Genomic DNA, 24681 nt, shown 5'->3' with positions numbered 1-24681 from the left:
TGCCCTCCAAAAATACCAATCGGCTTTTTGGTTTGTCAGCATTTATTTCCGTTTTCTAGATGAAAACAGAGGAAACCTCAGAAACTTTCGACGTGAGATTATTATGAGATAAAACCTCAACTAAAACTGTCATCAACAATATTAAAAATGTAAATATAATGTTAAAAAAAGCACCGGTTTGCATCAGGACGAAAAACAATATTTTCACTGTCTTTCAGGGTTTTATCCGGACACATGAACTATTTTATAGTTTATAGAAAATAAGTAAATGAATGACTAAATAAAACAAAGGCGACTTTGTGTGAATTTTTAAGTTTGGCTCCTTTTTCAGGCGGCGTGCGTGCGTGCGTGCGTGTGATCGCGCCTGTCTGGCTGCTCTTTTCCTCTCCGATCTCATTTTCTTCCGTTTTATTCCAGCGTCACTGTCGCACACGTTGTTCAAATATGACTGAATAAATCAGGTTTTTGACTACAGAGCTTTTAGATGACCAAGAATTTGTCCAGGATGGAGGGAAGGATGCCGGTGGTACCGGAAACGCCGCTGCGCCGTCGGCCTGGACCGAACCTCGGGGTCCAAACGCTCCTTTAAAATCAATTACACGCAGCTGAATTTTGCTGTGACGGTTAATGAGCGTTTAAACAGCTGCAGCTTCTAAAACCATAATTAGTGCTGATCCGCTTTGATGTCGACCTAAAGCCGCAGAAGTGCCCCAAATAAATTGCTTGTTTTAATTGTGACGAAATAATAAAACTAAAATTTCAGTTAGAACCGAATTCGAAGCCGATATTTAAACGTGGCGGTAAGAGTGGACACTGAGCATCCGGAGGCCACTAATGAACTAAATTAAGGCCGGATTAGAGGCCTTGATGACGTCAGCCGCCCCGACAGTGGTTTGTTCCGGGGCCTCACGGCACTGACACACTCCTGGAATTAAAACCTGTCAAATGTCCTTATTTCGTACTTTAAAATCGGATTAAAAGATGATGAAACGTGCAACATCAGTAAATGTGAAAATTGAATGTTTATTGAAAAGCTTAAAAAAAACAAACCAAATGAACACCTTATTTAACCATCCGTTGTATTATATTAAAGCTTTTAAAATTCTCTATGAAAAATGTAAAATATACTATGTTAATGAAAAAGTAGTTACACGCACAGTGTTGAATGGCGTTACTCAAACTGGGATTAGAAATGTTCACGGATCAACACAAACCCTCTCAATACTTCACCTTCAAAGTGCTTCAGTCATTTCTTTTTTAAATTAACAATTTGAATGGATTTAAATCGAGCCTAAACTGAAAGTCAAAACCATCTCATTCAGTCCTAATTCATTAAATGAGCTCAGGCTGGAGGATTAGCACAACAACCATTTCCTGTTGCGACACAGCGAACGAAAAAGGCCGAGATTCACTTCATTTGATTTGTTCAATACATTAGAACAGCTGTATAATACACACGCACATGACGGACTTTGTACATTACATACAAAAAACTGCCCTGCAATCGTCAGACGGGGGGGGGGGACAGGTGAAACCGGTCATGTGATCATCTCTTGGCTTTGAAGAAGCCCTGACAGGTGCTGCTCTCCTTAATGGTGACGGTCAGGAAGTTGCTGGTCACGTCCGTCACCAGGACTTTCTCCACGCTGCTGAGACAAGGCCTCCAGGTCACCTGGTCCCAGTCCGTGTCCAGCGTGCTGGGGGACGGCTTGTCCAGCACGTAGGGCTTGTCCAGCAGCGGCAGGTGGGCGGGCCGGCTCGGCTTCGTGGCGAGATGCTGCCTGGGCGGCGGCGTCGCCGTGTAGCTGCCGCCGTCCTGCGTCCTGCGAGCGTCTGTGTCGCGTCTGTGGGCGAGCAGGCCCCGGTCCGAGTAGAAGCGCCTGTAGGGACGTTGGCTGGGGGCGGGGTAGTTGGCCGAGTGGTAGCGGTGGTGGTGGTGACCGTGGTGACCGTGGTGACCGTGGGACACTCTGAGCAACCTCAGCTTCCCGCCCTCCTGGAGCTGAGCGTGTTGATGAGCTGTTGATGAGCGTGTTGATGAGCGTGTTGATGAGCGTGTTGATGAGCGTGTTGATGAGCGTGTTGGCTCACCGGCGCCTCCGCTCGCCCCCTCTCCGACGCCGTCGGGCCGCAGCCGCCGTCCTTGAAGCGCAGCTTGGGCTTGGGGCCCCTTTTTTTGGGGAAGTGGAGTCCATCCGCTCCGGGTTGGAGCGAGGACAAACGGAGATCCCGGGTGCACGCGTCAGACGGATGGACGCGCACGCTTTCGCCACGGTTTACGGTGCTGGGGGGGAAAATGGTGGGGACGACAGCTCTGAGACCCTCTCTGGCTCGGGGGGCGGCCACGGGCTCTGGGCTGGGGTAGGAAATGTGCATCCCTCGAACAGAGTCGCTCCTAAAGTCGTAAGACTTCACCTTTTCCTTAGCTTGAGCCTATCGATGTACAGTAAAAAAGGGTGAATGTTCACGTGTGTATTTCAGCTCTGTACTAAAGCATCGCCGCCACTTTTTACAGTGTAAAACATGCAAGCGTGCAACGATGCGCTCATCATTCATTTTTAAGCTAAATGTTATAACAGCTACAGCCAGAACTGTTTGTTCCAGGTTGCATCATTAAGAGCAACTAAGCGGACCAGACAGGAGGTTTTCAAATAAAGATGATTAGACTCTAAATGTAAATACAACCGTGGTTTTACCGGCTACTAACCTCTGCACATTAACGAGCCGCAGCTAAACTCACCTTGAGCAGGAAAGTCTTGGGCTTGGGGCCTCTCTTTTTGGGCCCGTACAGCTCCCTTTCTCGCTCCCTGCAGTGACAGATACCAAGCGCAGAGAGTCAGGACACATTTGCGGCTCCACCTCCGCCTCCACCTCCACCCGGGCCCGTTCACACATCTGATCTCACCTCTGCTCGAAGGCGACGAACAGGCGCGAGTCCAGAATATTCTCCTCCGGTTCCCAAGTGCTGTATCTGTGAAGGGAAGCGTGAGGTGAGACCGAGGAGGCGGACGCGGACGCGCACTGTGCGGGTTAGCCCCGTAGCTAAAGTCCCCATCGTGCCGCGGGTGCACAGACAGCCACAGACAGGGTGCACAGACAGCCACAGACAGGGCGCACAGACAGCCACAGACAGGGCGCACAGACAGCCACAGACACGCTGACAGGCGCGGGACTTACTTGGGAGACCAGCCCTTCCATTTCACAAGGTACTCGATGCGACCCTGCGTGCCATCACAAGCAGAGGGATTACTTTATTGCCTCGCGGACAACAGCGCTATTGTGGCGGAGGAAACGGGTGTGATGTGGTCGTACCTTCCTAATCCTCCGTTTGATGATAGACTCGGCGGCGAACACCCTCTCCCCGACTGCGGACAGCTCCATGTTTACTCCAGTGCTACCTACCGTTAGCCTGCTGGATGCTAACGTTAGCGGAGAAGATATTTTCTCCAGTCCCAGCCACTCTGAATTCCCGACAGACCATAATACTCCCGAACAGAATGGACGTCAGAGCAATTTTTTACGGCGTTGCTAGGAGACCTCGGTCGGTGGAACCTGTAGGATGGCGCCCATTGGTGCAGCCGTTGCTACGTGCCGTGGTTGCTAGGCGAGGGGCGGAGCTTGAGCCCGGGTCCGTGTAAATTCTTTCAATCGTGCCTTCACCCCGCGCGGCGCGGCGGCGCGTGAATCAGTTCGTGCGCGCTAATGTGAGATATTCAAAAATTCGAGAGCGAGACGAACAGAAGAGGCGAAGCAGGAAATGAGCGCGCGCGAGCCGCGGGAAAGCGTCGCTCTCTCCGCGTGTTCGGGCTGCGCAGCGCGCGACGTTCCGAGAATAATAATGAATGACACGTTTTTGGGCTCTGAAGTCACAAACATCAGAAAAAAATATTAAAACCCCCCGAAACGCGCGAATATGGAAAGAATCAACGCACAATCTGTGTTTACTGTCCACGATTTTCACCAAGTTCGCGAGTTAATGCTCAACATTCGCCAGAATAAAAGACGTTAACAGGGAATTCTGAGTTCAGGCTGCAGGATGGGACTCGAACCAACAGATAAACCAAACAGCGTTTTGATGGGCTCGCTGACTGTTTCCGCTTGACTGGGCAGCGGGTTTGATGGCTGTGGTGACCAGTGACCAGCTCTGGGAACACCGGTTTAACACCGGTTTAACACCGGGTTAACACCGGGTTAACACCGGTTTAACACCGGTTTAACCGCTCAAAGCCTTCAGATTCACATTAAAACCAACGCCTGCAGCTTTCCGTCTTCATATTGGTATTAATCCACCGGTTGCCGACAAATTAAGACAAAAAAAAAAATCCATTTTCAAGGTTGAAAAAAAAAATCCAAATCCGCAACAACAAAAGCACGAGACTAATCAGATGAAGAGACTTTTAAAATAAAAATGTTCTAATAAAGTGGCAATTTAATGGAAATATTTTCAGTAAACAATTACAGGCGAATAGAAGCAATAAAAGCAGTAATGTGGCTGCTGCAGGCCTGCAGGCCCAGCTGCCTCTCGGTGCATGGCACACGCACACGCACACGCACATATATATAAAGAGCGAGGGAGAGCTCGTGCTGCTTTATTAGTCGTCATATTAAAACCAGAATTATTTTGTTATTATTTTTAATTATTATAAAACGGGTGCGAAATTGTTTTGATCACTGTCTAATGAACAGACTATTAGTGCTGATAAATGATTGCGAATATTTCTTTACTAATTAAAAAAAGAACCCAAAATGAAGGTTCGATGAGTGCAAACGCGACACGTTTTGATTCGTTGTGGAAACGATTCAAAACTGGGGATCGAACCTTCATTTTCACTCATATTCAACTGTGTTTCAATCTTGTTATTAATTCCAAATGAAAGAAAATACGCGAAGCCCAATAACCGAATTATAAAATTACACAAAAAATAGCCCAGAAATATTTTCTATTTATTCTTTGAACAAAAATGATCATTTTTAAGTGTAAAACCTGACGGACGAGCAGGAAAACGGACCAATAACGAACCAATAAAATGAAATCTGGAGGGATTTAAACTTTTTCCATTTGAAAGCAGGAACTTTTCCCAAATAGATTCAGAGAAATTGGGAATATTTCCTGATTAATTTGTCCCTCCGAGATGGAAGAGCCGAATCTTTGACAGCGCTTTAATCAGACGCTGAAAATACTTATTCCAATTATCGGACTGCTGCTGCCTGTAATTAGACGCATATCGGTGTTTCCCACCGCAGACAGACGCGCACGGCGCGCGTGACTGGTGCCGACGCGCCTGCAGCCGCGCGCTGATGCGCCGAACACCATTGGCTGGCTTGTATCCGGGCAAGAAGCGAGGAAAAACCCCGCCACGCCACAAATCAGGCGAATTCTGCACTTTCTTGAGAATCAGTGGGACTTTTCTCAAGCCCGAAGATTCTCTGAGCATCGAATAAACGATGAACGAGGCGGCTCGTGCCTTCGGAACTGACCAACATCGATCAGAAACCACTTTACTTTAAGCGTCAGCGTGAAGTCCAAAGACTCCGTTTCCTGAGAGACATTTGGGTTTTCCCCCGTTTTCTCTCTACCAACTCGTTAAAGATGACGGCCTCTGCTGCCTCGTGCGTTTAGGTTCCGGTCATTAAGCAGTTTTTCGAGTTTCTTACCGACTAAATGCGAATCAAATCAAATATCAGCGTCCTCCAAATGCTGTCGCGTGACGAGCAGACCTGTCCCCATGAACCTGTCCCCATGAACCATGAACCTGTCCCCATGAACCTGTCCCCATGAACCATGAACCTGGCCCCATGAACCGGTCCCCATGAACCTAATCCGGGTCCAGCCCGGAGGCCTGAGGGATCCTGGCGGATTTCCTGGACCGTTTTGGTCCCACCTGGTCACAGACGACGGCAGGAAACGCAGAGTCATCATTTCGTTCTCCGCATTTATGTGTGGCGACAGTAAATGGGATGGAAAGAGACATGTGACACGTGGAGCCCCACCGGGGATTCCCGCCTCCGCCAGGAGGAGAAGGCGCGAGGAGCACGAGGACAGCCATTTTCTCCCGTCTCCGCCCGCGCGAGGCAGCTCCTCTGATGGGCTGCAGCCCCGCAAATGGTCGCGAGGCGCCTGGTTCTGCCTCCGCTGCGTCGCACGGTCACGGCGCCGCGCACACGCGTCAGATCGGACTTAATGACGCGGAAACTGCAGCGTCATTCAGCGGCAGGTCCACTTGGAAGCATCCTAAAATGGGAATAAAGGGCGGAAACAAACGCCAATGTTTCTTTCTAGCACGAATGTGGGATCCAACAGTTTAACCTCATCCAACCCGCAGGTGCGATATAAAACCTCCACATGAGCTTCTCATGAGGAAAGATGCGCTATTTATGAGACTTGAGCTAAACTGCTGGATTGTGTTGGTGGTGTTGAGGCCTGTAATAACCCACAGTTATTACAGCCTGAAAACAATTATATTATTGCAAAAGCTTCCCCAGAACTCTCTCCCCCCCCCCCCCCCCCCCCCCCCCCCCCCCCCACTGAGCTGCAGCCACTTATGCAAAGTGACTCTGGTCACGCTGGTCACAGAGCAACTGGGGGGGGTCACAAACAGTGCTCCAACATAACGATACCAGAACAGAAATAAACCATTTATGGACATAATTTATTAAACCTTAACAGAGGTGACTTGTGCTGAGCATCAGGTGATGGATGAGACAAAAATCTTCACAATTTTAAATGAGATAAAAGATGCAAAACCAAAGTGATATTGATCTCCAATAATAACATTTCATCATTTCATTAGGAAAAACGTGTCATTTCCTCCTGAACAGTCATCACACACGCACGCACACACACACACACACGCGCACACACACACACACACACACACACACACATGTTTCAGTTTATTCTTCCTCTCCATGAACCCACGATATCTAAACATCGTCGGGCGCATAAAGAAAACATCCATAAAAATGGAGACATTAAGAAGGTTTAAGGGCATTTTCCATGAACAGAGGTTCCTTCAACGGTGCAGCTTCAAGGTCAAGAAAAGACACTGCGTGTGACAAAATCCCCAGAAAGGATCTGCATATGATGCAATATAGCCCCCCCAGAAAGGAAGAAAGAGTCGCGCTTGGTCCGTCTGTACATTCAAAGATGTTCCAAACATCTGGCCGCTACGCTGCCACGTATTCCTTGAACGTGACCGTGAGACAGTTCGTGGTGATGTCCGTGATCACTATGTTTCCCAGCAGCGGCTGAAAAGAGGGGAACTCTTCCTCTTCCCTCTGTTCGTGGCTCCTTCCCTCAGCAGCCGCCGGCGCCTCCGTCTGGAGCTGCGATTCCAGCCGGTCTGTTGGGCTCTGAGGAGCGGGGGGGGCTTCAGCAGCATTCCCAGCCGCTGGTTCTGCAGGCCGGGGCTTCAGGACCCTCAGGTCAATGGGCTCCTCCTGGTCCACAAACCCACGTTCCTGTTCTGGGCTTTGTGAGGAGGCTGAATCACTGCTGGAGCTCACCAGCCTCTTAACGCCGCCCTGCTCCTGACTGGCTGCATCCGGGAGGCGCCGCTTCAGCGCCTGAAGTCCACCCTGGCCTCCTCTTCTGTCCCCGTGGGGGGGGGCTCCCCTGTCTGGGGTCACGGAGAGCAGATTAGACTTGGTGGTCAGTTGTAAAGGCTGATCCGCTGGAAGCTGCTGCTGCCCCGTGACCTCCACATCTTTACCCCGCTCCGCCACCGTTGGGTCACTTGTAGGGGGCTGCTTCCTTTCCTCAAGGCCGTCCCCATTGAATCCTGAACTGGGAACGGTGGGCTTGTGCTTCGCGAACCCGTTCATGAGTCCGAGCTCCCTGACGAGTCTCATCTTCTCGTAGTGGCTCTCGGCGCCGCCGTCAGTTCCCGGCGTCGCCGGCTCTGCAGCCTCGGAGTCCCCGGCTCTCGTCTTGGCCGGGTGGATTCCATTTTCCATGTATTTGCTCATGACGATAACGATCCGCCCGTTCTTGTTCTTGTTCTTCACGATCTTTAGCTTGCTGCTGCTGACGGCGTCGGACTGCCGAGGCTCCTCCTCTGCACAGCCCATGTTTTTGGGCTCTTTGTGTCCGTTGAGATCTGCCGGGAGCTTCTTCAGCTCCATGGCGATGTCCTTGACTTTGGTCAGGCATCCCGAGTCCTTGTCCCGGACCCACTTCTGCTGGAGCACCGGGGGAAGGTTGCAGCCCTGGCGAGGCAGCTCCAGAGCCTTCACGTCCAGGGCCTCGGCACACAGGGGCCCCTGGACCTTCAGGTCAGGCTGGTACTGATGATGCTTTTTGCCGTTGAGCTGGTAGTAGAATTTCTTGCCGCTGCTTTGGCGGTCGCCATCCTGCTCCCTGCAGACGGTCGGGTACTGGTGGTGCTTCTGGCTGTTCAGCTGGTACTGCTGGTTCTGGGGGCGGAGCGTCTCTGCGGGTTTGGCCGGCTGACACCGGCCCTCCTCCAGGGATACCTCACGAATGTCGGCCAGGACGCTGGACCTCCGGGCAAAAGAGGGAACCTGTCGAGACCCAGTAACCCAGTCAGCATCATGGCTTCAAGCCGGGGGCAAAAATCAACTTGTGCCGTTTAAAATTCATCATTTAAATTTAAATTCATTTGAATTAAATGATTTAAACTTCTAACCGAGTTTCGGACAAAAGTCCTCTGCCATGACGGTGAGTGGGATTTTAAATCAGGCAGATCAGAGAGGAAAGCTGAGGGGTAATTTATGATGTTTTTTAGGGAATTTATTATAGGGAATTTCCAGGGTACTTGAGGAATGTTTTAAGGATGTATCCATTTAAAACCATTTAACAGCCACAGAGCGACCGTGTTGAGATCACCTCCCTTTAAAGGGTGTGGACCCGTGGTTCCAAAGATCTTTGTCGTTTTTTATTTTAAATAATGTGCTAAACGCAGACATTTAACTAGCAATAGCGTCGACGTGACGCGATGGGACGGTTTGTTTTGTCCGTCGTGGATCCGTACCTGAATGAGGAGGTGCTTGGGCTTGGGTCCTCTCTTGCGATATCCCATCAGCTGCTCTTGTCGTTCCCTGTGTGAGGAGACAACATCAAGCCATTAGTGAACCGTGTCGTGGAGATGGGTTGTTGTTGCATGGCAACACGTGGCAGGACTCCTCCTCGGGCCGGGCTGGAAAACACAGAGCCTGTGTTACAGGTTCCACAGGCAAACTCAAGCACATTCAAAACAAGAAGCAAATATTCCTCCTCAGTCTACATTCACACGGTCCCACCTGAATCATGATTAATAGCCTGTTCCACAACTGGATGCAGCTTTTCCAGACGGCTTCACTGTCCTGACAGGAGTTTAACGTCTGGAGATAAAGTCCAGTCCCCTTTCCCTCCCTCAGACTCAGCCCAAGTGTGTCCAACGCTGTAACTCAATACTGCAGACAGGAGTGATGTCAGTCCCCTCCCCCACCCCCTCGCTCACATCTAATTACAATGACGACTTGGTGTATTTTCATAGTCTGGCATTCAGGCGACTTGGCTCCCCAGAGAGACACGCAATTAGGTTCAATAAAGCTCTCCTCCTCACGGAGAGGGGCGACGGCACAGGCAGACTCCCGCTGATGCCGACGCTTCGCTTTAATGTGCGACTTATATGAGCCTGCGAGCAAGGCCAGGGACGGTGACACCACACGCGCCGCAGTCGCCGCGTCCTCATGGAGAGCGGTCTGGTGAGTCACTCGCCACAAGCTTTAGCAATTAGCGGAGCAGCCAATTTCACCAAAATTACACACACTTAGTCCTCCGCTGAATGACAGCACCACCTAAAATTAAGCTGGACTTGCCCAACTCAGTTTGGGGTGTCTGACAATAATTAGCTTGAGTTAGCCCAGTAGCATTTGGATTTGCTCCGGTCACATGTCTGTTGCTAGCATTGGCGTGGTCCTGCTCAGGTTCATCCGTTATCCTCTGTGACAACGTTTACAGCACGCCGCTAATGTAAACACTGTACAGAAGAGTGTGGGAGGAAAGGAGATGGGTAGTCCAATGGCCAACGTTTCTGAAGACTTGAACATAAGATGACACTTATTGTATATTTAGGGTTAGCGTAGCGCACTGTAGCGATGGACACTGATACCATGGGTGTATAAGTGGGATTCCCCACAGGGAATCATAATGACCCCGTTATCCGTGTGGAAGAAGGTGCAGGTGTATCTGGTGACGGGCGGTGGGACAGCAGGTAGCCCTTCAGCGCGATAACCTGATGCTGGAGCTCAGAGCACGATCAGGTTGCAAAACGTAGCAAAGAGTCCACAGTTTGGCCGCAGTTTAACCCTGTAGTCGAGCAGCTGATGACACCCGGGCTAATCCTTCACCCTCATGCTGAATTCCTGCAGCCCTCAGTTTATTGTCAACAGCAGATTAGTCAGGAAGATTAAGCACCAGCATCCGACGGCAAACATGTGCTGAGTCACTTCAAACATGTGCTGAGTCACTTCAATCATGTGCTGAGTCACTTCAATCATGTGTCAGTGATGTCACACTTTTAAGGGAACCTGTGACACTTGTTCCTCTGGTGAACTCACCTCTCTTGGAAAGCGTCGAGCAGTCGGGGATCCAGGATGTTTTCCTCTGGTTCCCACGTGTTGTATCTGTTGAGAGGACACAGTGAGGACAGGGTGAGGACAGGGTGAGGACACAGTGAGGACACAGTGAGGACAGGTGAGGACACAGTGAGGACAGGGTGAGGACACAGTGAGGACAGGTGAGGACAGGGTGAGGACACAGTGAGGACACAGTGAGGACACAGTGAGGACAGGGTGAGGACACAGTGAGGACACAGTGAGGACAGGGTGAGGACACAGTGAGGACACAGTGAGGACAGGGTGAGGACACGGTGAGGACAGGGTGAGGACAGGGTGAGGACAGGGTGAGGACACAGTGAGGACAGGGTGAGGACACAGTGAGGACAGGGTGAGGACAGGGTGAGGACACAGTGAGGACAGGGTGAGGACAGGGTGAGGACAGGGTGAGGACAGGGTGCCCTGTCCAACAGAGGCAGGCATTGACAGGCGCTGGCTTCACTGGCCCAAACCCAACCCCTGACTAATGAATCATCGCCTGTGTAAACATCACGCAGAAACACGCACCCCTGTGGATGCACGTGTCATAAATCATGAGTAACTTTTACGCGCGGCCGTGGGACGGCCCGGGCTGTGGCCGAGGCGGCTCCAGCCCGCGGCGCACGCACGCGGGCACCTTCAACACGGGCTTCAGCCATTGACAGGTCGCATTCACATGGCACAAACGGGTCGAGAGCATTTCGACGTGCGCAGCCACCCTTTTGCGCGCCCACGACCCGTCAAACGAGCGTTCATCCACAGCCGTGCACGCGTTAAACTGCCCCTGGGGAGGAAGACCACCTGCATTCAAACAGAAACTGGACTTACTTTGAAGACCATCCTCGCCACTTCACCAGATACTCGAACCTCCCCTGCGGATTGACACAAACAGGATAATGAGCGCGTCGCCACTTTACGCACGACGCGGCGTCGGTCTTCGGCTCTTTCAACAAAGAGGAGATAAATTAAGGAAAGACACGTATGTGCACGCAGACGGACCTTTCTGCTCCGCTTCTTTTCGATGTTCTCTACCGCAAAGACGTGCTCTCCCGCGGCGGGTATCTCCATCTAGACAACAGAACCGGCTCAGCTGCTCTCTTCCTTGGCTTCTGGTCGCGCCGTATCCCTTCGTCCAGGCCGTTTTTCTGCTGCTCCTCCTCGGATGTGATTCTCAAGAGCGACCCCCTCCTCCTGCGTCTCTTCCCTCGCTTTTGCTGCGACTCCTTCTGCGGGAGAGCTGGAGAGGCAGCCAGAAAACGCTTCACGCAAACAGACGTGCGCGTGACGTCAGACACGGGGGTGGTAGTAACGGCGGTGGGCTGTTCCCGTGCTGCTTTTGTCATCTGTCGGAAATATTAACATCCCACAATACATTACTTTGAAAAAAAGAGTCCAATTTTGGCAATTATAGATTTTATGCTGCAGTTCTATATGTTATTACTATTAATAGAAGTTATCTTGTTTTTAGTGAGACATATGTGAGTAAAATCATGTTTTACTGCTGCAACTGCGACGTCCGATTATTATCTGTCCGTGAACGCACCTCCTCTCCCTCCGGTGTCGCTGCATGTGAATCGAGCTCTCCGAAGGAAGGAGCCGTGAAAAAACACACTGGTGTCTCATTTTTAGCATTTTAACGGCCTTCATCTGCGGCTTCGTGTCTCAAATGTTGCTGCTCAGTCAACCATTTTGCGTCGCTTGGTACATTCTGACGCAGACTCGAGAACCATCTCACCCGCTGATTGTTGTGTCCAGGGTTGATAAATGGCTACATGATAGAATTGGTTTATTAGAATTTATATCTGACCGGTAAAAAAAAATAACCAACATATTCCAGTATATTTAAAAAAGCCTGAGCAGCATCAAGCCCAGATTATGTTTGCCATCCATTTATGAAAAGAGGCTTGGACCATTACCGGGGTTCGAGGTTAAATGATACCACGTCACCGCTGTGTAAAGTTAGATTGGCCGATCGCTTTTCTGCGCACTGCCATGAATAGATTTCCATATTCTCCCCGAGTCAAGGTCACGCACAGATAACGCGTGCGGGGATTTTCCGTGGGATTCTCTCCGATGTAGGCCAGCTCCCCTTCAACCCTGCGGGCTCCTTTCGGTCCCACCAGGAGACGGGCCTCACCAGTAATCTCTGGCCCTACAACAAGGTTTCGGGTGGGAAATGGGGCGATAAAACGGTTTAAACCTCCCATTCTGGAGCCCCGATGCTCGTCCAGCACACGAGCAACCGCGGCTCGCCGGGGTCTGCGTCGCTCGAGCACGAAACACGCACGCTCGGCTGCTAATGAGCTGTTTTAGGGGCCGAATTAAATTCAGCAGTGAGAGAGTTAAAGTGCAAGAAGCTGCAGCGCGCGGCCTATTAAAGGGCGGCACGAGGCGCTTTCCTTATAAGGCAAAGAGCAAAATATCACCTCCACAACTGTCTGTCCGCCTGTCTGTCTGCCTGCCTGTCTGTCTTCCTGTCTGTCCGCCTGTCTGCCTGCCTGTCTGTCTTCCTGTCTGTCCGCCTGTCTGTCTGCCTGCCTGCCTGTCTGTCTTCCTGTCTGTCCGCCTGTCTGTCTGTCTGGAGGCTGTAGTGGCGTGACGGGCGCACACGCACGCACGGCTGCAGCGCCCGTTCAGCTGTGTCACTCCTAAATAAATTGGGGCAAAATAAGCGACAAACAAATAAAAACCCGAACATCTTAAATGATGACGCATTTAATGGTTAAATACGACGTCACACCTGTGCTCCGCACCACGTGACCGTTTTAAATCGATGTATTGATTAACAGGGACTTGTCACGCGACAGGTAATATAAAGCTGTATGTTGGCACGTGCGCCAGAGACAACTGGAATGTGACGCAGCACGTGCGCCTGTCAGTAATGCACGCGGAAACTTCACCTGAGCGTGAAACCCGCTGCGAGTTCCTGTTCAAACGCAGTTTATGTTCAGTTTATGGCTCCTTCCAGAGCACGCACACACACACACACACACACACACACACACACACACACACACACACGTACACACGCACACACACAGATGACATTTCTCCAGAGCAAGAAGTGGCGCTCTGCCTCGGAGAGCAACGGCGTCGTGGGTCAAAGTCCAGCGGAACCAACATCATCAATATCTTGGTGGTTTTTCTCACAGGAAGTCATGAACGTTCTTACGATACATCGACAAAAGGAGATTCAGACGTTTTCTGCCGCCTCTCTGGACAAATGCAAACCTTTACAGTTCTTTTATTTTGTTCAGAATATGATTTAAACACAAGACTGTGCTGAAAAGACTCATGCAAATGCATGGAGCATCCAAATGGCACATGACACGTGTGTGTGTGTGTGTGTGTGTGTGTGTGTGTGTGTGTGTGTGTGTGTGTGTGTGTGTGGTGTGTGTGTGTGCGTGCGTGCGTGTGTGTGTGTGTGTGTGTGTGTGTGTGTGCTGATGTCAGAGCGGCCATTGCTCTGTCTATGACTCACCGCAGTAATAATGGATCTCTTCTGGTGGTTTGTGGTCCTGGTCAGCAACAGGTAGCACAGATACACTCTGGAAAAATTACTGGTGGGAAATGGAAGCAAAACTGTGTCGGAACAGGAAATAATGGTGCAAACGGAGGTAATAAAAGCTCATCTTGGTCCCGAGAGGCTGTTGTTCAGAAACGGAATCCTGAACTGTCCCTGAGGCTCCGTCTTCAGCCATAAATGTGGGCGAGCGTTTGTCCCTCCGGGTCAGCAGACAAGAAGGGAGATTAAATAAATTCAGTCTGGGGATTTTCCTGCCTGGCAGAAAATAAAGAGTTAAATAAATATGAAGCAAAATGTCGCCAAAATGTCTTTTAGCTTGAATTTGGTTGAAGGAGCAGTGTAATTAGGAGAGGGGAGACCTTCTGAAGCTGCGGTTTCTAATACTCTGAATACGCTCTATTTATTTTAGCTTATTAAAGGGGTCATTTTTCTTATGACGAGATTCAAACGCATTTATTAATGTATGAAAATGGCAAGAAAGATGAAAGCGAAAATAGTTCAAATCCTGAAAATAAAAGCAGAGGTGTGAGAACGACACGCTCCAAGTGTTGAGCAGGTGATGGGTGGTTAGTGGTTTGGCTGGTATTAGTTGGAATGAAGACATTGTTTGATCATCCAACGCCACACCTTCATTCCTAACATTTTTGTCTGGCATTTGTGGCGAGTTGTATAAAACGATGACCAGTGTAACCGGTTTACAGACCAAACTTACCGTCTGTGTCAGTTGTTTTCCCCGTCTCTCCTTCGTGGCCCGAGGGCCCTCGTCTCTGGTCCCGGACTCCCCAACCCGCTTGGCGCTCATCTAGGCGGCTACTACTGTCTAATGATATCTCATTACTCAGGAATTATGATGATGATTGACAGTGGAGTTGCCATGGCTACTGGCATCACTCCAGAGAAAAGCCAAAGTTCCTGTCATTCAGTCAGGCCTCGCTTTTAATCTTAACGAGGCTTCAGGTGTGGAAGTTGATATCGTGAGAACTGTTTTAGAGGCATGAAGTGAAACTGTCGCACCTTCATGGAATCTCGTATCAAACACAGACGCACAACGACACAGAGGTGCTTTGAAAAGACGATGTCCAAACTGTCCTGGCAGTAAAAGGTAACTGAAGGATTACCTGTGGTGATCACATGTTGAGTAACCCTCAACCCATGGTGATGGTGATGGTGATGGTGATGGTGATGGTGATGGTGATGGTGATGGTGATGGTGATGGTAACGAAGCGAGAGGTTACTGATCAGGGGTGGAACCACTCGGCCAAATCAGGATCCAAGGAAAGAACAGAGGTGAAAGTGAGGACTTTAGATGAGATGTGAAGTCATTTATCTGTCTGCAAACGCTAGCGACGCCGGTTCTGAGGCCTTGGAACCTGAGGAACCTTCTCTGGAGCACAGCCACAACTCACCGAAAGAGCCCACGACAACATCACTGTTGCTGCAGTAAAGGTCAGAGGTCACGCTGAGACTGGTGCACTGGCGCTGATGATGGGATACACAGCAGCAGGTTCACCTGTTAGTGGCTCCAGGAGGAGATTTGGACTCTCTGATGTTGAATTAGAATAAAGCTGCATTTAATGTTTACCGCCATTTAATTCTTTGGCGGTTTGAAACATTAAAGTGGGAGCGGAAGTCGTCCAAAAGGAGGCAAATTCATAATTCCTATCAAGTAATTAAACCAAATTGATGGCTTCAGGTGCTCAAGTGTTCTGATTATGCTAACTCTGGGAAGCTAACCCTCACCCGACCGTGATGAAAACAAGGATCTGATGCAAATGAAGGGAAGCCTGTCACTTTAACGTCCACTGTGCGTGAGAATATCTCACCTGATCTTGGCTGCACCACCCAAACGAGTCCTCTCGCACTCCTTTTTGGGTTTTTTCATTTCCTGGGGAGATGGAATGTTAATTAGGGCCCTCACTGCTGCGGCAGCCTCAGAGGGCTCGTGTCAGGATTACCAACTTACTCACTGATGGGGTAAAAAGCAAAGGTGATGAGGTGGGCTTCGTCCCCTCTCCATTAATTAATGTCTAACTACCCTTAGATGTGTGATATTTCCCTTTGATATGAGGAAACCAGCAGGTTTATCTGTGTCCCACAGCTGTATGAAGGGAATTCAAATTCAAGTCTGAACCTTCTGGAATGATGCTTTTCTGCATTCAGCTGTCATCAGATGCGATCTCATCTAAGTCAAGCGTAACAACAACCAAGAGACGCCTAAAAAACAGGAAAAGATCTGAGCTGTCGCTGCTTTGATGACAACAACCAGTCAGCAGCCACCGCCCTGCACCTGGAGCTGCTGCTGTGGACCCACACATGGGTCAGGAGGTGGACTCCTGTCACCGCTGGCTTTGTTCCTGCTGCTGTGGAATTTTCCATTCTCCTCCCAGTCGCACCTTCTCATCTGCAGGTTCCTCCACCGGGTGCTCCCACCCAAGTTTATCAGCAGTCCCACCACCTTTGCCAAGTCCTGACCAGTTGGTGGTGGTAAAGCATCTGAACACTAGAAGCTGCCGTCAAATAGGAAAAGCAGAAGAAAAAGGTCCCTTCGCCAACAGTTGGGGTCTCCGGTGGGGGGCTGAGCAGCCAGAGAAGAGTTGGAGGAACATTTGATATCAATATCTGTCGCTATAAAAGGAGTATAAGAGCAAACTAACCCGAGAGGGTAGGGGAGAGGGATCAGCTGATTACCTGTAAGGTCTGGTAGTTTTGGGTTTTAATCTTTCTGGGGGGGGGCATATTTGACTGTAGAGTTTATTGAGGAAGATGGTGTGAGAGGAGTAGCTCAGCTGGGTTAGGAGGACAGGGAGAAGAGAAGAAAGTGGCTCCAATAAAACAACAACAACAAAAATTAGGAGGACAATATGGGAAATGAAAAGGGTAAAGGAGTGTGAGGGTAAAGGAGTGTGAGGGTAAAGGAGTGTGAGGGTAAAAAGTGTGAGGGTAAAGGAGTGTGAGGGTAAAGAAGTGTGAGGGTAAAGGAGTGTGAGGGTAAAGAAGTGTGAGGGTAAAGGAGTGTGTGAGGGTAAAGGAGTGTGAGGGTAAAGGAGTGTGAGGGTAAAGAACTCTGAGGGTAAAGGAGTGTGAGGGTAAAGGAGTGTGAGGGTAAGGAGTGTGAGGTAAAGGAGTGTGAGGTAAAGGAGTGTGAGGGTAAAGAAGTGTGAGGGTAAAGAGTGTGAGGGTAAAGGAGTGTGAGGGTAAAGAAGTGTGAGGGTAAAAAGTGTGAGGGTAAAGGAGTGTGAGGGTAAAGAAGTGTGAGGGTAAAGGAGTGTGAGGGTAAAGGAGTGTGAGGGTAAAGGAGTGTGAGGGTAAAGGAGTGTGAGGGTAAAGAAGTGTGAGGGTAAAGGAGGTGTGAGGGTAAAGAAGTGTGAGGGTAAAGGAGTGTGAGGGTAAAGGAGTGTGAGGGTAATGAGTGTGAGGGTAAGGAGTGTGAGGGTAACGGAGTGTGCGGGTCCCGGAGTGTGAGGGTAAAGGAGTGTGAGGGTAAAGGAGTGTGAGGGTAAAGAAGTGTGAGGGTAAAGGAGTGTGAGGGTAAAGGAGTGTGAGGGTAAAGGAGTGTGAGGGTAAAGAGTGTGAGGGTAAAGAAGTGTGAGGGTAAAGAAGTGTGAGGGTAAAGAAGTGTGAGGGTAAAGGAGTGTGAGGGTAAAGAACTCTGAGGGTAAAGGAGTGTGAGGGTAAAGGAGTGTGAGGGTAAAGGAGTGTGAGGGTAACGGAGTGTGAGGGTAAAGGAGTGTGAGGGTAAAGAAGTGTGAGGATAAAGGAGTGTGAGGGTAAAGGAGTGTGAGGGTAAAGGAGTGTGAGGGTAAAGGAGTGTGAGGGTAAGAACTCTGAGGGTAAAGGAGTGTGAGGGTAAAGGAGTGTGAGGGTAAAGGAGTGTGAGGGTAAAGGAGTGTGTTTTAATGGGCAGCCTGTGGGTGTGTCAGGTCAGTGAAGGGAAACATTCCTTCCAGAGTTGGAGGGAAGAAGAGAACTGAAAGAACCTGTAATAGTGACGTTTATAATCCTTTCAGAGGTTTAGAGCTCAGGAGACGTGGAGAGAGACGGGCAGGATGTGGATGTAAATATGTGGTGGGGAGATTTTGACAGGGAGGGTGCGACCCCCCCGCCTGTCATCAGTCACCTTAATGGGCTCCACTTGCATGATGTGTTTGAGATAAAGGTTCTCGACCCAGACGTGGAGCAGCAGTGCAACACGTCCAGCCTGAAGATAAAGAAGATGAAGATAAATGTAGGGAAGCAGCGAGGAACACAAATAAGACGTTAAATTGATGTAAAAGAATACTGGAGGGTAGATGAAATACAGCCACAAGATCCTGTTAAGAGGAGGGGGCAACTAACCAAGGAGGAGGGCAAATAACAGAAAAGAGCAGGTAATAATAACTAGGTTAAGAGTTGGTTATGATGGCTTAAACAGATAATGTGGGCAAACAACCAAATGGATCGTGGAGGATTCTCAGAAAAAAGAAACAACAGACTTTTACTTTTAGAATTCAGGCAATATAGAGGAGAAAGGAAAGTGATGGTGGGTGGACTGGGAAAACTGGGAGTGGTGGAGTGGGTGAGAAGGTTTGAGTGGTGGGAAAGAGGTTTTTAAAGTCCTGACCTCTAGTGTCCTCATCAATTTAAGGTGACAGAAATGAGGAAGAGGACCTGAAGGTGGCAGTACTGCAACTCCAGCTGCTGTTAAAAGCTGAAACAGAAGCAGCCGCTCACTTCTGGGTCCAATCAGAAGGTGCTGGACGTGTGATCCAGTCTTCATCAGTCCCAGTACCGCTGCCGGAACCACACTAATGTTCTTCATAGGAAGCTTCCTGAATGGAGTCGTGCCATAAACAGGCTGCAGGTTAAATGTTTTATGTGCTGAAGGGTGGTAAAGAGCTGGATAATGCATTATGTCTTGGTGAGGTCTCATTAAGCTAGTAGTACAAGAACGTGTGTGTGTGTGTGTGCGTGTGTGTGTGTGTTGTTGTGTGTGTGTGTTGTGTGTGTGTGTGTGTTGGGGGGGGGGGGGGGGGGGGCTAGCTTCACACACACCAGCACTGAAAGAATGCCTGAGAGGAGCCTTGAAGCTGGCCACATGAGAGGATGCTGATATAGAAGCTGGAAGCTGCTGTGGAGGCTGCAGATAACAGGAGGAAGAGAGGGGAGCTGGGCTGGTCCTGGAGCTGGGCTGGTCCTGGAGCTGGGCTGGTCCTGGAGCTGGGCTGGTCCTGGACCCAGGACAGAGAGGGGAGCTGGGCTGGTCCTGGAGCTGGGCTGGTCCTGGAGCTGGGCTGGTCCTGGAGCTGGGCTGGTACTGGACCCTCAGGACAGAGAGGGGAGCTGGGCTGGTCCTGGAGCTGGGCTGGTCCTGGAGCTGGGCTGGTCCTGGAGCTGGGCTGGTACTGGACCCTCAGGACAGAGAGGGGAGCTGGGCTGGTCCTGGAGCTGGGCTGGTCCTGGAGCTGGGCTGGTCCTGGAGCTGGGCTGGTACTGGACCCTCAGGACAGAGAGGGGAGCTGGCTTGGTCCTGGAGCTGGGCTGGTCCTGGAGCTGGGCTGGTCCTGGACCCCCAGGACAGAGAGGGGAGCTGGGCTGGTCCTGGAGCTGGGCTGGTCCTGGAGCTGGGCTGGTCCTGGAGCTGGCTGGTACTGGACCCTCAGGACAGAGAGGGGAGCTGGGCTGGTCCTGGAGCTGGCTGGTCCTGGAGCTGGGCTGGTCCTGGAGCTGGGCTGGTACTGGACCCTCAGGACAGAGAGGGGAGCTGGGCTGGTCCTGGAGCTGGGCTGGTCCTGGAGCTGGGCTGGTCCTGGAGCTGGGCTGGTACTGGACCCTCAGGACAGAGAGGGGAGCTGGGCTGGTCCTGGAGCTGGGCTGGTCCTGGAGCTGGGCTGGTCCTGGACCCCCAGGACAGAGAGGGGAGCTGGGCTGGTCCTGGACCCTCAGGACAGAGAGAGGAGCTGGGCTGGTCCTGGAGCTGGGCTGGTCCTGGAGCTGGGCTGGTCCTGGAGCTGGGCTGGTACTGGAGCTGGGCTGGTCCTGGAGCTGGGCTGGTCCTGGAGCTGGGCTGGTCCTGGACCCTCAGGACAGAGAGAGGAGCTGGACTGGTCCTGGAGCTGGGCTGGTCCTGGAGCTGGGCTGGTCCTGGAGCTGGGCTGGTCCTGGACCCTCAGGACAGAGAGAGGAGCTGGACTGGTCCTGGAGCTGGGCTGGTCCTGGAGCTGGGCTGGTCCTGGAGCTGGGCTGGTCCTGGACCCCCAGGACAGAGAGGGGAGCTGGCTGGTCCTGGAGCTGGGCTGGTCCTGGAGCTGGGCTGGTCCTGGAGCTGGGCTGGTACTGGACCCTCAGGACAGAGAGGGGAGCTGGGCTGGTCCTGGAGCTGGGCTGGTCCTGGAGCTGGGCTGGTCCTGGAGCTGGGCTGGTACTGGACCCTCAGGACAGAGAGGGGAGCTGGGCTGGTCCTGGAGCTGGGCTGGTCCTGGAGCTGGGCTGGTCCTGGAGCTGGGCTGGTACTGGACCCTCAGGACAGAGAGGGGAGCTGGGCTGGTCCTGGAGCTGGGCTGGTCCTGGAGCTGGGCTGGTCCTGGACCCCCAGGACAGAGAGGGGAGCTGGGCTGGTCCTGGACCCTCAGGACAGAGAGAGGAGCTGGGCTGGTCCTGGAGCTGGGCTGTCCTGGAGCTGGGCTGGTCCTGGAGCTGGGCTGGTACTGGAGCTGGGCTGGTCCTGGAGCTGGGCTGGTCCTGGAGCTGGGCTGGTCCTGGACCCTCAGGACAGAGAGAGGAGCTGGACTGGTCCTGGAGCTGGGCTGGTCCTGGAGCTGGGCTGGTCCTGGAGCTGGGCTGGTCCTGGACCCTCAGGACAGAGAGAGGAGCTGGACTGGTCCTGGAGCTGGGCTGGTCCTGGACCCCCAGGACAGAGAGGGGAGCTGGGCTGGTCCTGGAGCTGGGCTGGTCCTGGAGCTGGGCTGGTACTGGACCCTCAGGACAGAGAGAGGAGCTGGACTGGTCCTGGAGCTGGGCTGGTCCTGGAGCTGGCTGGTCCTGGACCCTCAGGACAGAGAGAGGAGCTGGACTGGTCCTGGAGCTGGGCTGGTCCTGGAGCTGGGCTGGTCCTGGACCCCCAGGACAGAGCGGCGTCTTACTGAATCCATCCAAGGTGACAGCGGGAGAAGTGGTGGTGTGTTGTTGGGCCTTGGGCAGTGGAGGAGAGTGAGAGTAGATCTTCTCACTTTGGCTTGTGTTTATTGTGTTTATTGTGTGTGTGCGTGTGTGTGTGTGTGCGTGTGTGTGTGTCTGTGTGTGCGTGCTGGTGTGTGTGCGTGCGTGCGTGTGTGCGTGTGCGTGTGTGTGTGCGTGCGTGCGTGCGTGCGTGCGTGAGCCTGCAGCCCTGCTGACGGTGGCCTGCGGGGGTGATCAGGGCTGTTCCATCCTCTCACCGTGGTGGTGATGGTGCGACGGCCTGATGGTGGAAAAAGGGGCGGTGGGACCAGCGCTGATTAGCTGAGAGCTTAACGACGCGCGTGCTTCCGTCTCCATGACCCGGGGCGGATTGTAGGAAACAGAACGTTCTTCTTGATTATTTGTGGAGGGGCAGACAGAGGGAGGCGTGACATGAATATTCAGCTCCTTCAGCTACCACAGCCCAGTTAGCAGCACTGGGACTAACCAACCCCCCCCCCCCTCAGATTAAGGTTCCGCTATGTTTTCTCCTATTTTCTCCTTAAACCGTAATAATTGAAAAACAATTAAAACTTGATGTTGATCCCAGTCAGTGACATGTGACATCTGACACACCAGTAGACCAGTAGACCAGTAGAGCAGTAGACCAGTACACCAGTACACCAGTAGACCAGTAGACCAGTAGAGCAGTAGAGCAGTACACCAGTAGACCAGTAGACCAGTAGACCAGTAGAGCAGTAGAGCAGTACACCAGTAGACCAGTAGACCAGTACACCAGCAGACCAGTACACCAGCAGACCAGTACACCAGTAGACCAGTAGACCAGTAGACCAGTAGAGCAGTAGACCAGTAGACCAGTACACCAGTAGACCAGTAGACCAGTACACCAGTAGACCAGTACACCCAGTCCTCAGCCCAGCTCTGCATCCTGCCCCCTCCTAAACCCCCCAGGTGTATGTTGAGGCTATTTCAGCTCTTTGATCAACTCCTCATTCATGTTCCGGGGCCCGACCTCTGTGGTGGTACCGGCTGAGTGTTCTGCTCAGCCAGTACCACCACAGGGTCGGGCCCCGGAACATGAATGAGGCCTCTGTGGTGGTACCGTCAGCAGGACGAGCGGCAGCGACGCCTCGTTTTCTGGCTCATTAATCCAAAATGACTCATGGTGTCATTGACGAAGAGGGCTGGGGGGGGGGTGTTGGGGGGGGGGGGGGGTCTTCATCTCACCGGGGGGGGGGTGGGGGGGGGGTGATGGGAGCGAGGGAGGCAGGCAGAGGAATTCTGCAGGTTGCCACGGTGAGCCACTCAATAGTGCATTAAGCCACTTAGCTGCCACGTGCACAGAAGTGTGTGATAAACACTGTGGACACCCGGAGCTGATAGCAGGTCGGAACACCGCCGGGAATAACATCAGTGGCAAGTTAGCAACAGGGAGGCTGCTGGAGAGCTTCCTGTCTGCTGGGAATACCTCAGTCTGGGAATACCTCAGTCTGGGAAAATCTCAGTCTGGGAATATGGCAGCATCGATCTGGGAATATCTCAATCTGGAATATCTCAATCTGGGAATATGGCAGCTCAATCTGGGAATATCTAAATCTGGGAATATCTCAGTCTGGGAATATCTCAATCTGGGAATATGGCAGCTCAATCTGGGAATACCTCAGTCTGGGAATATCTCAATCTGGGAATATCTCAGTCTGGGAATATCTCAATCTGGGAATATCTCAATCTGGGAATATGGCAGCTCAATCTGGGAATATCTAAATCTGGGAAAATCTCAGTCTGGGAATATGGCAGCTCAATCTGGGAATATCTCAACCTGGTAATATGGCAGCATCGATCTGGGAATATCTCAATCTGGGAATATCTCAATCTGGGAATATGGCAGCTCAATCTGGGAATATCTCAATCTGCCCCGTCAAAGAGGAGGAGACGGAAGGCTGCTGCTCTTTTGGCCAACGGCGGATTTCAAGCAGGAGAATTTAAAATATTTGAATGGAAGCTGCTCAAGAGAATCTGAGGCTTTGTGTGTTGGTTCTCCTGGTTGGTTCTCCTGGTGTGTTCTCCTGGTTGGTTCTCCTGGTTGGTTCTCCTGGTTGGTTCTCCTGGTTGGTTCTCCGGGTTGGTTCTCCTGGTTGTTTCTCCTGGTTGATTCTCCTGGTTGGTTCTCCTGGTTTTAGAGCCTCAGCCACTTCTTCAACATTGTCTTTTTTAATGACTATGACGGGACAGCAGCCTCTTGCTACTCGTTAAGACAGTAAAGACTCCCCACCCTCACCCCCCACCCTCACCCCCACCCTCACCCCCCACCCTCACCCTCACCCCATCCTCATCCCCCATCCTCATCCCCACCCTCACCCCCACCCTCACCCCCTCATCCTCACCCTCCATCCTCACCCTCCATCCTCACCCCCACCCTCACCCCTCCACCCTCACCCCCCCCCCCCCCACCATGCTCAGAATATTTACCGATAATGTCTTTGACTCAGATTATTTGTCCCTTTTTCCTTCTTTATCCCTGTTTCTTCATAGAATATAGAAACTTCAATTGGGTTTTCTGGAATATTTGACCAAAAACAGAGGAAAAGAGGGACAGAAGAGGGAGAACAGGAAGCATTAAATGTCTTTAAATCCACATTAGAGTGAGAGATGCTGAGAAAAATGTGATTTGATTCCGTGTGAGATTGTTAAAGAGCTCCAGACCAGAAGAAGAGATACGTTAACAGCAGATTAGCTGGAGTGGACGGCAGCGAAATCAGATTAGACCAGAGGCCGAGGGGGGTGGAACTGGAATCATCCCACAGATCTGATGGAAACGGAGGGGGGGGGGGGGGAGGGGGGTGGAACTGGAATCATCCCACAGATCTGATGGAAACGGAGGGGGGGGGGGGGGGGAGGGGGGTGGAACTGGAATCATCCCACAGATCTGATGGAAACGGAGGGGGGGGGGGGGGGGGGGGGGGGGGGAGAGGGTGGGGGGGGGGTGAGAGTGAGAAGGGGCAGAGCAGAGAGACTCTGTTGAATGAGCGTCTCCCCATCCAGGACCCGGCTCCCCTGTCCAGCCCCCCGCCCTCCCCCTCAGCCTGTTAAGCAGCCCATAATAACACACACGGGCCCGCGTCGGGGCCACGTCGGGGCCACGTCAGGGCCACGTCGGGGCCACGTCGGGGCCACGTCGGGGCCACGTCGGGGCCACGTCGGGCCCACGTCGGGGCCACGTCGAAGCCACGTCGAAGCCACGTCGGGGCCACGTCGAAGCCACGTCGGGCCCACGTCGGGGCCACGTCGGGCCCACGTCGGGGCCACGTCGGGGCCACGTCGGGCCCACGTCGGGCCCACGTCGGGGCCACGTCGGGCCCACGTCGGGGCCACGTCGGGCCCACGTCGGGGCCACGTCGGGC

The 24681-nt window shown here is 52.0% G+C and overlaps 2 protein-coding genes across 4 annotated transcripts; both read right to left on the bottom strand.

Annotated features, from left to right (window-relative positions):
* Positions 1–1003: 1003 nt before the first annotated feature.
* cbx8b (chromobox homolog 8b) lies at positions 1004–3512 on the bottom strand. Its single transcript, XM_057035764.1, has 6 exons — positions 3313–3512; positions 3178–3221; positions 2906–2971; positions 2741–2807; positions 2076–2433; positions 1004–2019 (listed from the first exon to the last, which is right to left on the bottom strand). The coding sequence occupies exons 1-6, from the start codon at positions 3379–3381 to the stop codon at positions 1547–1549; spliced, it is 1077 nt and encodes a 358-aa protein (XP_056891744.1). The 5' UTR covers positions 3382–3512; the 3' UTR covers positions 1004–1546.
* A 3119-nt stretch (positions 3513–6631) lies between these two features.
* On the bottom strand, positions 6632–14269 carry LOC130527320 (E3 SUMO-protein ligase CBX4-like). 3 transcript variants are annotated; one of them, XM_057035697.1, is made up of 6 exons: positions 14081–14269; positions 11599–11942; positions 11428–11471; positions 10564–10629; positions 8994–9060; positions 6632–8523 (listed from the first exon to the last, which is right to left on the bottom strand). In XM_057035697.1, exons 2-6 carry the CDS (start codon positions 11665–11667, stop codon positions 7168–7170), a joined length of 1602 nt encoding a protein of 533 aa, XP_056891677.1. In that variant the 5' UTR covers positions 11668–11942; positions 14081–14269; the 3' UTR covers positions 6632–7167. The 3 variants fall into 3 exon arrangements, with proteins under 3 accessions (XP_056891677.1, XP_056891678.1, XP_056891679.1); XM_057035698.1 differs by lacking the exon at positions 14081–14269 and having other exon boundaries at positions 11599–12023; XM_057035699.1 differs by lacking the exons at positions 10564–10629; positions 11428–11471; positions 11599–11942; positions 14081–14269 and adding an exon at positions 9262–10519.
* Positions 14270–24681: the final 10412 nt, after the last annotated feature.

Source organism: Takifugu flavidus, chromosome 6 (assembly GCF_003711565.1).
Source record: "Takifugu flavidus isolate HTHZ2018 chromosome 6, ASM371156v2, whole genome shotgun sequence".
Taxonomy (NCBI): Eukaryota; Metazoa; Chordata; class Actinopteri; order Tetraodontiformes; family Tetraodontidae; genus Takifugu; species Takifugu flavidus.
Note: the sequence above shows the minus strand (reverse complement) of the source record. Positions and strands in the feature narration are given on the sequence as shown.